Consider the following 16,520-nt stretch of genomic DNA (forward strand, 5'->3'; position numbering starts at 1 on the left):
GCTCTCTCTTTGCTTAGAGGAACCCTTTCAATACTTCCTGTAGGGCTGGTTTGGTGTTTGCAAATTCTTTCAGTTTTTGTTTGTCCTGGAAGCTTTTAATCTCTCCTTCTATTTTCAATGATAGCCTAGCTGGATATAGTATTCTTGGGTGCATGTTTTTCTCGTTTAGTGCTCTGAAAATATCATGCCAGCTCTTTCTGGCCTGCCAGGTCTCTGTGGATAAGTCAGCTGCCAATCTAATATTTTTTACCATTGTATGTTACAGACTTCTTTTCCAGGGCTGCTTTCAGGATTTTCTCTTTGTCACTAAGACTTGTAATTTTACTATTAGGTGATGGGGTGTGGGCCTATTCTTATTGATTTTGAGGGGCGTTCTCTGCACCTCCTGAATTTTGGTGCTCATTCCCTTTGCCATATTGGGGAAATTCTCCCCAATAGATCTCTCCAGTATACCTTCTGCTCCCCTCTCTCTTTCTTCTTCTTCTGGAATCCCAATTATTCTAATGTTGTTTTGTCTTATGGTGTCACTTATCTCTCGAATTCTCCCCTCATGGTCCAGTAGCTGTTTGTCCCTCTTTTGCTCAGCTTCTTTATTCTCTGTCATTTGGTCTTCTATATCACTAATTCTTTCTTCTGCCTCATTTATCCTAGCAGTGAGAGCCTCCATTTTTTATTGCATCTCATTAATAGCTTTTTTGATTTCAACTTGGTTAGATTTTAGTTCTTTTATTTCTCCAGAAAGGGCTTTTATATCTCCTGAGAGGATTTCTCTAATATCTTCCATGCCTTTTTCGAGCCTGGCTAGAACCTTGAGAATTGTCCTTCTGAACTCTAGATCTGACATATTACCAATATCTGTATTGATTAGGTCCCTAGCCTTCGGTACTGTCGCTTGTTCTTTTTTTTGTTGTGAATTTTTTCGCCTTGTCATTTTGTCCAGATAAGAGCATATGAAGGAGCAAGTAAAATACTAAAAGGGTGGCAACAACCCCAGGAAAATATGCTTTAACCAAATCACAAGAAATCCCAAATCGTGAGGGGGGTAAGGGGATAAAAAGAGGTTCAAAAAGACAGAAAGAAAAAAAATAAAAAATATTTAAAAGAAAAGAATTTTAAAAAAGAAAACGAATAAAGAAAAATATAAAAAGGAAAAATATATATATTAGATAAACTAGTTAAAAAACATTAAAAAAAGAAAAGGGTAAAAGTTAAAAAAAATTAGCAGAAGAAGAGAAAAAAATGAAAAAGAAAAAAATTAAATTAACTGCAAAATTAAAAAAAAAAATCACAGGGAGAAAGCCATGAGTTCCATGCTTTGCTTTCTCCTCCTCTGGAATTCTGCTGCTCTCCTTGGTATTGGAACCACACTCCTTTGTAGGTGAGCTTGGTCTTGGCTGGATTTCTTGTTGATCTTCTGGGGGAGGGGCCTGTTGTAGTGATTCTCAAGTGTCTTTGCCCCAGGCGGAATTGCACCGCCCTTACCAGGGGCCGGACTGAGTAATCCGCTCGGGTTTGCTTTCAGAAGCTTTTGTTCCCTGAGTGCTTTCCATAGAGTTCCGGAGGACGGGAATACAAATGGTGGCCTCCTGGTCTCTGGCCCGGAGGAGCAGATAGCCCGGGGCCCCACTCCTCTGTGGGAGAACAGCGCCCAGTCACTCCTGTCTGCCTGACCTCCGGCCCTGCTCCGAGCTCACTGAGCCTGCGACCGGTTCAAGGTAACCCCGAGCTGCGAGCTTACTGTCGGCTCTGTCTCTGTAGCCGGTTTTCCCGTTCCAGTATCCGCAAGCTCTGGATATGAGATACCCCCGATCCTTCTGTCACCCTGCGGGACCTGAGGCCATGCTGACCCCGCATGGGCTTCGCCCCAGTTTAGCCTCTGGAGCAATGTCCCTCAGTGGAACAGACTTTTAAAAGTCTTGATTTTGTGCTCCGTTGCTCCGCCGCTTGCCGGGAGCTGGCCCCTCCCCCCCCCAGGGTCTATCTTCCCCTTCGCTTTGGATTCACTTCCCCACCGGTCCTACCTTTCAGAAAGTGGTTGCTTTTCTGTTTCCAGAATTGCTGTTCTTCTTCTCTTCGATCTGCTCATGGATTTGCAGGTGTTTGCAATCTTTAGATAAGCTATCTAGCTGATCTCTTGCTAGTTGATGTAGTCTCAGCCTGCTACTTCTCTGACATCTTGACTCCTCCCCCTATAATTGTATTTCAATAGTACTGATGGTTTTTGATTTGGCATTTAATATGTTACTCTGAAAAAAGGAACATATATTACACTACACTGCCAAAGAGCTCTTCATCTAGTTCATGGCCAGATTGAATCATAAATCAGTCCACAATCCAGATCAAAGGAGATAGAAAGTAAAGGAGTTAACCAACTTTTGTAATGTCCTAGTCAGTAAATGTCACACATCACTTACACTCATGTTCCATCAGTGAGAACTTAGCATTATGGCTACACCTAACTGCAGGGATGGCTAGGAAATATGGCATATAAGGGAAGTCCTGTGATTATATCACAATAGAAAAAGGTAAATATATTTGGAGAATTCCATGCAATCCATAATATTATGTTCATTCTTCAATAAATTTTCTCCCTTTTGTTTTTAAAACTTTATCCATAGATTCTGTGTAGATAGATTTGTTTTCCCCTTTCTATCTTATCTTTTATAATCTTTATTTCTTTTTCTTGTCTTGCTTCATTGTCTAAGACCTCCAGAAAAATTATAAATAGAAGCAATACTACAGAGAATTCTTGTCTTGATTCCAGTTCAGTAGAAATTCTGTTAAAAACTTTCTTAAGTGACATATTTCCTACAGGTATATTATGGATAACCCTTATGAAGTTAAAGAAGTTATCTTCTAGTTCTACTTTGCTATAAAGAGCTTATATTTATAAGGGGAAGAAGAATGGTAGTCCTTCATGGAATGATAGGTCACAGGAATGGATGATTTGAATGAGGTGTAGTCTCTAAGATACATAAGTTATTTGAAGGATGGTGTCTTGGTAATTCCTGACTTAACTCTCAAAATACTGATATTTCTTTCTCCCAGAGAAATATCTGAATAAACACATTTTGGAAGATTTAGGAAGGGGCTGATATGGCACTTACTCTGGACTCTTGAGGTAGGGCCAGACTAGGGAACATGAATCTGCAAACCAAAAGACCCACACTACAACCTTGGTTCTAATCCAGGTCACTGCCTCATGTTGACCAATTGAAATAACAACACATATTTACAAGAATTTTTATCAGGTGCTTAGCTCTGTGATGAGAACATTTCCTATGTTGCAGCATATAATGTTCACAAAATCCTAACATGGATATTATGTGTTCCATTTTACAGATGGGGAAAATAAGGTGTATAGTTTAAGTATCTCGTCCAAGATTACAAAACAGTATAAGTAACAGAGCCAATTGCTGTGTAACTTCAGTGAAACTAAATTCCATATTAGTAATAAATTTTCTGAGCCATCAGGGAGATTCAAATTAAAACCACATTGAGATACCACCTTACACCAGATAAAATGGCCAAAATTAGCAAGACAGGAAACAATGTGTGTTGAGAGGATGTGGAGAAAGGGGAACCCTCTTACACTGTTGGTGGGAATGCAAGTTGTTGCAGCCACTTTGGAGAACAGTGTGGAGATTCCTTAAGAAATTAAAAATAGAGCTTCCCTATGATCCTGCAATTGCACTACTGGGTATTTTCGCCAAAGATACCTATGTAGTGAAAAGAAGGGCCATCTGTACCCTGATGTTTAAAACAGCAATGGCCACAGTTGCCAAACTGTGGAAAGAACCAAGATGCCCTTCAACAGACCAATGGATAAGAAAAGTGTGGTCCATATACACTATGGAGTATTATGCCTCCATCAGAAAGGATAAATACCCAACTTTTGTATCAACATGGAGGGGACTGGAAGAGATTATGCTGAGTGAAATAAGTCAAATAGAGACAGTCAATTATCATATGGTTTCACTTACTTGTGGAGCATGACAAATAACATGGAGGACATAGGGAGATGGAGAGGAGAAGGGAGTTGAGGGAAATTGGAAGGGGAGATGAACCATGAGAGACTATGTATGGACTCTGCAAAACAATCTGAGGGTTTTGAAGGGGCAGGGGTGGGAGTTTGGGGGAGCCAGGTGGTGGGTATTATGGAAGGCACGTATTGCATGGAGCACTGGGTGTGGTGCATAAACAATGAATTCTGTTACACTGAAAAGAAATAAATTTTTTAAAAAGTAATAAATTTTCTCTACCACAAGTCACTTTCCCTCTCTGATCTTGCAATTGCTTATCCACAAAAATCAATATGTAAACTATACCAGGAGTAAACAAATCTCCATGCAAATGAGCCTAATTAGAAAACACTAGAATGTTTGTGGGATACATAATTTTCTAAACATAAATATTTATTTTGGCTTGGAAGCACAGTATCTGCAAAAGCACTTGTGCATTTGTCATTTATTTCCGAGGTGCTGAAGAGTTTTACCTTAGGGCTAGAATTTCAGACAACACATCATTAGCACTCACTGTGCCCTTTATGTGTACTGAATTCTAATACTGGAGCTTTGAGTACATATAGTCTAAGATGAAATCTAGTTTGGTGAGTAGGGGTGGGGTGGCCTACAGGTAAGAGGAAGATTCTGGGGATAGAGAAATATCAAATTTCAGTAAGAATCAAGACAAAAAGACAGACTAACCAGGAGATTTGCACTTGAGCAAGTGAGACAGGGATGTAATATTTGGAAAGGAGTCTGATTAGGATACAGAAGGTGAGGGTTATGAGATATGGTATGAATGAATGACTTTCCTGCTCCAATCAAAGTGTATAAATTAACAACAAGGAAATATTTTTGGGGGGAAGGTGGATTTGTACAGGGATATTTATCTCTTTTCTCTTTTGTCCCATATTTGCTAGGTCACAAATGTCAGATCCCTAGCAGTAGCTGTCAGTCTGTTACTCATCCCTGGAGTGGAAGCACCTTTTTACAATCCAACCGTGGCAATTCTAGCAAGAATCATTAGAATCTTTTTAGAATAATGGGATATGAGAATCTGACCTGAATTTTAATTATTCTCCAGAGGGCAGAAGAGGATGCACTTGCCAGCTCAGTCAAATTCCTTGGAGCTAACTAACTTGTGGTGCTGTTGGGATTAGGCATTTTGACAAAGAGGAATGCAGTGACATAGTACGTTTTTGCACTTTGCGTAATGAGTCATTTATTGACTACCTGAATATTTGCTTATAGGAATGGCCTCTTTCACACCCAGTGCAGTTCAGATAGAGTCCAGTCTTCATCTCTGCATAAAGGAAATCATGTCCAAGTTCATATTGATCACATCAAGCCATACTATTTATTTCTTATTGCAACAAGTACATGCAACTAGCCAACAGCCTATTTCCCAATTATACTTCCGTTGGGTCCACAACTTTCCCTAGAAAAAGAATGCTCCTAGTGCTTTTCTCCAAAATCAACAACAGAAAGGATCTATCAAATTGGATGATAGGGTGAAGGAGAGTTATCTCCGGCTGATCCAGGAATCTGACTTCGGGGACAACTACAGCTTCAGTTCCCCTTTCACCAATGTGCAGCACAGCCTTGTGAGCAGCCTGTAGGGAGGGGAAGAACAAACACTGCTGATCCCCAATAATAGGAAAAGTATTTGAAAGAGTTTGGAAGCAGGAAAGGAAAAGGAAGGACAGGGCTAACCCTTTATCACAGTGTAGATGGTGCTTGAATATGAGGGCCACTTAGCTAAGTGTAGTCACTCAATCTCTGGTGATTTTAGAGCTAGTTATCAGGGAACCACCAATTTTCCCATGGCTTTCTACCTCTATAAATTACTTTTTATGCTTTCCTCTTCTCCTGTCACCTCCTGAAGAGCTCTATCTCACCATAATTAATTCTCATCATTAAGTTTTTCTATCAGAATTGTTTTAGGACATGAAGGTAAGGGATGGAATTAACTGTCACAATGACTTGTTAGAGGTAATGAGAATGACTGTGGAGAGAATGTGGCATAGAAGGATCCATTCTGCTCTCTGGGTTTAAGAATCCTCATTAATTAAATGAGAGAATTGAATTAACTGACTCTTACTGGTCCTTACAGCTCATACATTCAAAGAATTCTAATCTACCAACTTACATTGGAAAATTTAAGACTGTTGTCCCCCATAAGTCCAAGAAAATTGGCATTATTGGCAAAGGCATCCTGGATGCCCATCTTCAGAAACATGGCTCCAAGGTCATATGTGGCAGAAATGGAAAACTTTGGAACAAACAGATCAATCCACCTGTAGGGAAAAGGAAAAGTAACACATGGCTATCAACACAACAAGATCATAATCCCCTTCCTCCGTCTGTCACCATTGTATTATATTGGGCTCTGCTTCTCCCCTAGGTATTGTCAATGATTGCTATTCAGGTCAACACCTCAGAATTTATCCTGAAATAAATGAACATTATTTTAGCCAATGTCGGACTATAGCATTGAAAGCAGGGATCTGTGTTTCATTTATTGTAAAAAAAGAAACATCTCTGGGGTGCTGGCCGAGCTAAGTATCTTGAAATGAAGTTATGAAGTATTTAAAGTACTTGGCAAAGGGATTGACACAGTGTATAATCTGGGTATACTTTAGTAGTCATCACACAGCTGTTAAGTGTTTCAGGGTAATTCTCCTGCCATTGGATTTCTGCTGAACTCTGTCTCACCTGTGACATTATACCCGCTCTCTACTTCTCACATCATCTAAGATATTTACCCCTTCTGCAGTAAGCGGTTCCACTTCTTCAGTGTTTTAGATGATATGGCCCCTTCGACCCACTCCATCTGACCCTCTTTAGGAAGGACAAAAAGTGCCAGAGCATTCTTGCTGTAGTCCATTTGAAGCACTGTGCAGTTCAGCTCCATATCCACCAGGTGATAGTATTGTTCCATCTGGTGCATCATGGGCACTTGCACAATTGTGGTTTTGTCCACTGAGAAGCTGAAACCCTCTTTCGTCTCGGATGTATCGAAAGGATTTGCCCACTGGGCTTAAAATACAGAGAGAAAAGAGGTCCTTTAACAGTATTAATAACAGTGTGACATTTCCTATTAGTCATCTCATCTGTTAATTAAGACTACCACAGAGGTAGGTACCTACTGTCACCCAGTTTTATAAGTGAGTGAGGACCAAGGAGAGAAAATGACTTTACATGGTTTCTCAGCTAGCCCATGGCAGAGCCAGGAGTCACACTGAGGACTGTTGGACTCCATGCTGAACAACTGTTCCATCTATGTCCAAAACCACTATACTTACACTAAACCCATCAGAACCACAGTTTCTTCTTCCATAAAAAGGTATAAGAACATCCAACAGGGTGAAATGAGACAACAGATCTGTCCAGCTGTTTCATCCATCTACAAGTGTGTGGTTTGTGGTCAAGAATTGTTCACTCCACCAAACATGGCTGACATGTGCTGTAGAACCAGGAGAAACCATTTCGGCACAGCACCTTCAGAAAAGTGTCATATGTTTCTTGTTGTTACAAGCATGAGCTTTAGAATTAGACAAACCTGGGTGGGAATACCAGCTCTGAAACTCATTGGCTGTGAACATGAGTCATTATGAGGATTGGATGAGACAATATGTGCAAACCACACATGTAGCATGGTGCTTAACACATAGTGGGTACACTGTACATGATAGAAATATTTGTGTAACATGCCCAAGAATGCACAGCAAGTGAGGGTCATAGTACAGTTTAAACCCAAGTCTATTTACCTTCCAAACACATGCTTGTCCAACCAAATCTTTTGGAAGCCATGATTCTCTAGATAGATCTGAGCAGGTTGTTCATACCATTGTCACTCATCTCTCTGAAAGTGCCCTTTACCTAGGAATTTCCTGGGTTCATGCACAGAGCTATGTGTCCCCCCTGGAAGATCCAAAACTACACACAGTTATGTACAGTGGTTCAGGTCACTGTGGTATGAGGGACACCTATTGATGCCAGTGATAAGAGACTATTCAGTCCCCAGAGACCCCCACCAAATTATGGGAACACTGACCTAGGAATGCTTATCTTAGAGCCTTACCTTTAAAATGAATGTAGTTTACCAGGACCATGATGCTGTTTGGTTTGAGGTCTTGGATGAGGCCTACAACTTGCCCTTTGGTTTGTTTCTCCACATGACAGTTGATCTCCTGCTGGGCTGCAGAAACATTGGAGAAGTCGGTAGAAAATACCTCAGTTGCATAGAGGCTCTTGACATCATCCAAGAACTGTGCCAGTGGTTTCAGTTGCTTCTCAATGAAGAGGGTATTTCCCATTTGTAATTCTAACTCCTTCTTTGGAAAATTCAGGGAACAGATCAGGTGCTGGAAGCCCTGCTGGATCTCTGCCATTGGGGTGTCTGTGAGGTTAAACCCCAAGGTTTCCAGGATTTGAATTTGGGTGCTGTAGCAAGCCCCAAAGGAGAGCATGGCCAAAGCTGCAGAAATGCTCACAGGGGAAAAGAAGATGTTCCGATCTGGGGTCTCCAAAGTGAACCTCCGGTACAGGTTAAATGCAAAATCAGCATTGATGGATGACATCTTATAGAAAGTGGCATTTTGTTGGGAGGAATTGTAGGTGGTTACTTTGCCTTCAGATCTGTTAGGTGGTGCACAATGAAGCTCAAGTACCAAGAGAACCAGATAGAGGAACAGTGGCATTTTGGAAGGAAGATAATCTATAAGAGATGAGGCGAGAGAACCATTGGGGTATCTTAGCTGGATGAAAAGTCTTAGCCAGAAATATAGTAATTGTCCATCATGATTAGTAAAACAATAGAAAATAGTTAATGGTATGCTCACCAGGGGCTGTGTGGAGGCCTCTCTCCTCTGAACAACTGAAGACACATCTAATAGGGACAGAAAGTAGGAAAGGTGGCTTGCTGGAGCCATCAATGGCATGGACTGTCTTTCAAAGGTAATAGAAACATATGAAAACTCTGTGAGGAAATTACATTTATGAAAATTAAATTATTTTTATTTCATCCAGATGCAGCCTTTTAGAGAGGGAGGAATTCTTTGATAAAACTAGCATTCCCTCTGCTTATGTTAATTTTTGTAAATAAGAACTTTGGATTTTTCAATTTAGCACTTTTCTTCAGATAAAATCTTCAAGAGATGAGGTGAGAGAATATCTGTACATTCCTTTAGATAACATATAAAGGAGAATAATTTTCACACAATATTTTGGTTGGGATAGAAGACTAAAGGACCCAAGTGCAAAATCATGAGCTGAAATTAAAGCATTAATGTAATGCATAGAAACCACAGAAGTATTTCCAAACAAGACAAAGATTAAAGTGTAGCTATTTCTTGCAGTTTAGATATCTCTCTCCATCAGTATTATCTAAAGGGTCATTTCTAAATTAGAAGATATATTAACACTATTATTCTTACACTCACTCATGTTATTTTTTATTATTAGAATAGATGCCAAAATATATGGTATAATATTCTCTGAGCCTGGAAAGGTATAAGGCAGTGGAATAAAGGATTTATCTGTGGAATCCAGTAACCATGGACATGAGTGATCTAAAGGAAAAGATCCATGGAGTCAGGACAGGAGTCCTTACTCAGTCCTCCGTCCTGTTCCTGATCTCATCCACTGCTAGGGACTCATCTGCCACCACACAAAACTACATACTTTAGTACAGATGACTCTCCTGTGTTACCCAGATATTTGTCCAACTGCCTACTGGATATAGCCACCAGAATATTTTATACTTACCTCAGTTTCAATTTGGAAGTCTCAAAGTTTCCAAAGGTAAATGTAACATCTCCATAGCTCTCAAGCCTGCTCCTTCATCATCATTCTATATCACTATCTACTAAGACTCCCATGCCAGAAACCCCAGAGTCATCCTAGGGGCTTCTTTCATTCTTATTTCCTACATCTATTGAGTCATGATGCCTTCTGAGTACTACCTACTAAATGTCTCTGAAAACATCTTTCTCCTGCCACTGCCTCAGCTCATGGCCTGAACTTCTTCACCAACTCCTAGCATGTCACACTATCTCCAGTTTCTCACACCCAGAATACCTGATTCTACATCTCAATACAATATCTACATGTCATCAGAATCCTCTTTCTGTGAAAGTTTCAAAAACTGGTAAGAGATCAACTACCAGATAACCACACTTAGACTTTGGCTTCCAAAGCTGGGAATATGGAGCACATAGTTGTCTGGGATTACAACTTGCTGATAGAGATGTCCAAAGTTCCCAAAGAGAGAGAGAAAAAAGTACTTACAGCACATGTTCAAGTAACTACTTGCATCTCTCAGGAAACAAAAATTTTCCATCTTTATAACATGACCTGTGTTGCAAAAGTAGAGCACTCTTAGTTACTCATTAACACCAGAATTAACCCTGGGATGATATTTTCAAAGCTCATGCACAAAACCAAGGCCAAAAGGAACAAAGTGAAAAATAATAAAGATGAAACTTTGAATGATTGCTTTAGCTGCCAAATCCTTCATCTATAACAAAAGAGAAAGATAATTATCAGAGCTAGCAGGTCTAGATTCATGGTAGGAAATGTGTCTTTTTGGTAGGCAGGATGGGAAAAACTGCCAAGAGGCAGAAAGATCAATACTGTTTTACGTATCAGGGCCAAACAGTGTTGGGATTGGCAATCTTTCAAAGGAAAGGTACATAAAGGCAGAGGCTGGATGAGCATCTCTAATAGGTACTATAGAAATTATTATGCATTGGCTTGAAGGAGATGATGCCAAACATACCTTCCAACTCTAGATTTCTGATGCTGCATACATTGATATCTGCTCAGGGAAACCAGTCCTATCTTCTGGTCACTAAAATGCTCTGTGCAATCTTATGGGTCCCAGGAATAAAACAGGATGCTGAAGAAACCAAGGAGAGTGGAATCAAAGACATCACTGTCCAGTATTAACTGTGTACTGGACTGTGCACTGCAAAGAAGCAGTGGGAGCAAAAAGCACTAGACTCAGGACACCCAGGTTTCATCTTGCCTCTGCTGGTTTCTAGGTCTGGTGGTGGTGGTAGTTGTAGTAGTAATAGTAGTAGTAGTAGTAGTAGTAGTAGTAGTAGTAGTAGCAGCAGCAGCAATTCTTGTTTATTGAGTATTTACCATATGCAGGTCATGATGTGAAACATCCAATTCCAGACACTGTTTCAGGACTACATTAAGGATGTGTACATGCTAAGTGAGGGTTGGGTGTTATGAGAATAAAGACTAGTTTGAGATAAGCCTAGGTCACAGTCTATGGGGAGATGGGGAAGCCAGGTTAAACAGTGCATACTTTACATTGAAGACATTATAAAACCACTTGGGGATTTTGATAAGGCAGTGACTAGATAGAGGTTAATTTTGCCTTAACTTTGTTTCTTCTCAAACATAGAATTCCTACTATGTGCAAAGTACCACACTCAGCACTGGGGTTTCAGAGGTAAATGCTAAATATCAAACCTGAATCCAAGAGATCTTTCTAACTACTCATGTGAAAAGGAAAGGGCACACCTCACATATGGGATGGTTACAGGTTCAGGTGTTCCACATCAAGGCAGTGGAAGCTCAGATCTCTGGACACTACAGTCATTACGTGATTACTTCTGGTATAAACACATAGTATGCTCTCTCAACTATAACTGGTCACTACAGAAGAAACAGGAAAAGACTATCCAGAAAGAAAACTTCTAAATCTGTGCCTTCTGGTAGCATAGTCAGACAATGGTACAGCTTGTTTTTTGATGCATCTGATTCAAGCTGAGCTTTGCTAGCTGGTAGTGACTTCAGGATCTGTCTCTGACGTATAAGAAGGGCAACCCTGCTCTTGTAGACTCACCTGTTTTGTGCTCTGGTGTTCTAATGTTCTATCATGTCTTTGCTATGTAGTAAATGTAGTTTGGGGCAAGTTTCTTAATGTCCCAGAAACTCAGTTTTTTCATTTATATAGTGAAAGGATAACAATCCCCACACCATGTGGTTATCAGCAATATAAAATGAAATGTAGAAGTCATGCCTGGAACCTCCTACATAGTGCCTGGCATATAACCAGGATTCAGCAACTATTAATGATCTTCCATTTCATCTGATGGTCTGGATTCTCCCCCCTACCCCGACCCAAAGTCTCCACAGCCCCTGTACTCTACTCTCCCTATTTCTAAATACATTCTCCCTAAGATGAAATTATTGATTGACTATGAATTTGTAAGATCTCTTTTGAGTCTTGTATTTTAAAACAATAACTTGCCTTGTGTAAAGCTGTTGAAGCTAGTACATTGAATATAGAAACTATAGGAAGTATAACCATATCAATAAATTCAATCAGATATAAAATTAAGTATCTCCTCTTTGGATGAACACCACAACAATCCATTTTCACACAACTTGCTTAGATTTTTATTTTAGGAATTCCACAGTTCAAAGTTCCATGGTTTCAGAGTTCTTTTTTTTTTTTTTTCAGAGAGAGAGAGAACACACACATGTGATGTGTTGGGGGGATGGGGAGTGGCAGAGGGATAGGGAGAGAGAATCCCAAGCAGTCTCCAGTCCAGTGCAGACCCAACATGAGGTTTGATCTGACAACACTGAGATCATGACTTGAGTTAAAAATCAAGAGTCAGATGCTCAACCTACTGAGCCACCCAGGCAGCCCTAGTTTCACAGTTCTTTTAATGTGTGAACATTTTTCTCTTACTTTTGAGTTGATATTTGATCTTACACTCCAGTTTGGGATTAAATGGTGGTATCTTAGTCTAGTTCTAAGTCTAGAGACATTAATGAGAGTGGGGTGGTAGCAGTAGGAAAATTGGCTTCTTCTTGCAATTTAAATTTTACAAGCAAAGAATGTACTGTGTATTTACACAAACGGGAGCCACACTGGACAAAGAGAGGGTCTGTTTCTATAGTCAAGGGGAGCTCAATGGTCATTTTGGGATGGAGGTATTTTTTTAACTATCTCAATTTTCCTATTCTTAAATTTTTATCCTTTTTATTTTAGTTATTAACTAACAAATATGATCTGTCAATGCTGGGAACTACATTAATTCTGTAATTTGGTAATTCACAAGATCAAATGCTAATTTATCCTTCCAGCTGCATTAGGTAAGACATTCTAGGTTGGCAGAGTATGAGAATCCAAAGTCCCCACATCCTATGGACAGGCAAAGATAACAGATGAAAATGTTCTGAATCTTCGAGAAGGAAAGAGATATTCAGTCAAGGAGACAGAGCTCCCAAAAAATCAGCCAATGGAGATCCACACCAAGACACATAGTAATTAAAATGTCAAAAAGTAGTGACAATGAATTTTAAAAGTAGCAAGAAAACTGAAAATGGTTCAGGAAAACCCCAAAAGGCTACCAGCAGGTTTTTCAACAGAAACTTTGCAGTCCAGAAGAGAGTGACATAATATATTCAAAATGCTAAAGGGAAAAAATCTGAAGCCAAGAATACTCTTTCCAAAAAAGGAACCACTCAGAATAGAAGGAGAAATAGAGTTTCCTAGATGGGCAAAAGTTAAAGGAATTCATGACCACTAGCCCAGCCCTACAAGAAATGTTAGAGGACTTTTTGAGTGGAAAGGAAAGACCATAAGCAGGAGTAAGAAAAGCAAGAATCACAAAAGCAGTAAAAAAAAGTATGCATATATAAAAAATCACAGGAATCACAAAAATAAAAGGATATAAAATATGACATCATATACCTAAAATGTTGGGGAGGGGGAGTAAAGAATGGGTTCCAACTTAAGCAACCATCAACTTAATATAGACTGTTATATGCAGATAATGTCATATATAAACAGATTGATGACCACTTATCAAAAACCAGTAATAGATATGGAAAAAAATAAAGAGAAAAGAAGTATATCACAAATAAAGCAAACTAATTGTGAGAGATGAGAACAGGAGAAGAAAAGAACATAGGAGACCTATAAAAACAACTTTATAACAAGTAATAAAATGAAAATAAATACATACCTATCAATTTCTTTGACTACAAATGGACTAAATGTTCTAATAAAAAAACATGGGGTAATGAAATGGATAGAAAATCAAGAATGATCTATATGTTGCCTACAAGAGTCTCATTTCAAACCTAAAAATACATGCAGATTGAAATTGAAGGGATAGAGAAGTATTCATCATGCAAATTGTCGAGAAAAGAAAGTTCAGGTAACAATACTTACACTGGACAAAATAGACATTAAAAATGTCTGTAACAAGATCTCAAGAAAAAACACTATATAATCAATCAAAATAAACAATCCAATAAGAAGATATAACAATATAAATATTGATGCACCCAAATACATAAAATAGTTAACACCCATACAGAATTAATCAATAGTAATACAATAATAGTAGGGGGCTTTCATATCATAGTTACACCAACAGGCAGTTCACTCAAACAGAAGATCAACAAGGGAATATTGGATTTGAATGACACAGTGAACCAGTTGAATCTAACAGATATATTCAGAACATTCCATCTTAAAACGCCAGAATACACAGTCTTTTCAAGCACACTTGGAATATTCTCCAGAATCACATATTTCACCACAAATCAATTCTTAATAAATTCATAAATATCAAAGTCATACCATGCATCTTTTCTGGCCATAACACTGTGAAATTAGAAATCAACCACAAGAAAAAATCTTGAAAAAGCACAAATACATGGAGATTAAATAACATGCGAATCTGGAATGAATGGATCAATTTAGAAATCAAACAAGAAATAAAAAATACATGGAGACAAATGGAAATGGAAACCCAATGGTCCAAAATCTTTTGGAATGCACAAAAGCTCTTCTAAGGGGGAAGCTTCTAGCAATACAGGCCTGCATCAAGAAGGAAAAACAATTTGAAATAAACAACTTAACCTTATACCTAAGGAAGCTAGAAAAAGAACACATAAAACCCAAACCAGTAGAAAAAAAGGAAATAATAGAGATTAAGGTAAAAATACTCAAAATACAAACTAAAAAGACAATGGAACATATCAATGAAACTAGGAGTTGGTTCATTGAAAAAATCAACAAAATTGATAAACTTCTAGCCATGCTTACCAACAGAAGTGAAAGGACTAAAACAAAATCACAAATGAAAGAGGAAAAATAACATCTAACACCATGGAAATACAAAAACAATGAAAGAATATTATTATGAAAAATTATACACACAAAAAATTGAACAACCCAAAAGAAATAGATAAATTTCTAGAACTGTGTAATCTACCCAAACTGAAGCAGGAAGAAACAGAACATGTGAAGTGGCTTTGAACACCCCACTTATATCAACGGACAGGTCATCTAAACAGAAAATAAACAACAATACAATAGTTTTAAATGACACACTGGATTAGATGGACTTAACATATATATTCAGAAATTGAATGAGTAATCAAATAACCCCCCCCCAAAAAAAGTCCAAGACCAGGTGGCTGCACAAGTGATTTCTACAAGACATTTTAAAAGGAGTTAATACCTATTCTTCTCAAAGTATTCAAAAAATTAGAGGAGGAAGGAAAGCTTCCAAATTATTCTATGAGGACAGCATTACCCTGATACCAAAACCAGACAAAGACATAACAAAAAAGAGATCTACAGGCCAATACCTCTGAAAAATATAGATGCAAAAGTCTTCAACACAATACTGGCAAACCAAATCCAAAAATATGTTTAAAAAATTATTCACCATGATCAAATGGAATTTATTCCCAGGATGCAAGAATGTTTAAATGTTTGCATATCAACCAACATGACACATTACATAAATAAGGGAAGGAATAAAAATCACAAGATCATTTAAATAGATTCACAAAATACATTTGACAAAGAGCAACATCCATTCACATAAATAAATAAATAAATAAATAAATAAACAAATAAATAATAAACCTCAACAAATTAGGTTTAGAGTGATCCTACCTCAACCTAATAAAGACCATATATGAAAAATTCACAGTTAACATGATACTTAATGGTGAAGAACTGTGAGCTTTTCCCCTAAGTTCAGAAACAATATAAGGATGTCCACTCTCACCACGTTTCTTCAAGATAGTACTGCAATTCCTAGATACAGCAGTTATACAATAAAAAGAAATATAATGCACCCAAACTGGTAAGGAGGTGAAGCTTTCACTATTTAAAAATGACATGTTTCTATATATAGTAAATCCTGAAGACACCATCAAAACACTCCTAGAACTGATCAATGAATTCTGTATAGTTATAGAATAAAACAGTAATCTGTTTTATTTATTTATTTTATTTATTTATTATTATATATTTTTTGTTAATATATATTATAATATAATACATAAATATATATTTATTATGTTTTATCTTATTTACTTTATTTAACAGAAATCTGTTGAATTTCTATACACTAATATTGAAGCAGCAAAAGGAGAAATTGAGAAAATAATTCGGTTTCTATTTACACTGAAAATAACAAAACACCTAGGAATAAACTTAAATAAGGAGGTGAA

At 38.0% G+C, this 16,520-nt stretch overlaps 1 protein-coding gene across 3 annotated transcripts; it reads right to left on the reverse strand.

Moving 5' to 3' along the window:
- Positions 1 to 5,342: 5,342 nt before the first annotated feature.
- Positions 5,343 to 10,369, reverse strand: SERPINA7 (serpin family A member 7). Of its 3 annotated transcripts, none has more exons than XM_059157548.1 (6): positions 10,296 to 10,339; positions 8,849 to 8,985; positions 8,089 to 8,724; positions 6,770 to 7,043; positions 6,154 to 6,301; positions 5,343 to 5,617 (listed from the first exon to the last, which is right to left on the reverse strand). In XM_059157548.1, exons 3-6 carry the CDS (start codon positions 8,705 to 8,707, stop codon positions 5,414 to 5,416), a joined length of 1,245 nt encoding a protein of 414 aa, XP_059013531.1. In that variant the 5' UTR covers positions 8,708 to 8,724; positions 8,849 to 8,985; positions 10,296 to 10,339; the 3' UTR covers positions 5,343 to 5,413. The 3 variants fall into 3 exon arrangements, with proteins under 3 accessions (XP_059013531.1, XP_059013532.1, XP_059013529.1); XM_059157549.1 differs by having other exon boundaries at positions 8,849 to 8,895; positions 10,296 to 10,319; XM_059157546.1 differs by lacking the exon at positions 8,849 to 8,985 and having other exon boundaries at positions 10,296 to 10,369.
- Positions 10,370 to 16,520: the final 6,151 nt, after the last annotated feature.

The sequence above is a fragment of the Mustela lutreola genome, chromosome X (genome assembly GCF_030435805.1).
Source record: "Mustela lutreola isolate mMusLut2 chromosome X, mMusLut2.pri, whole genome shotgun sequence".
Classification (NCBI taxonomy): domain Eukaryota; kingdom Metazoa; phylum Chordata; class Mammalia; order Carnivora; family Mustelidae; genus Mustela; species Mustela lutreola.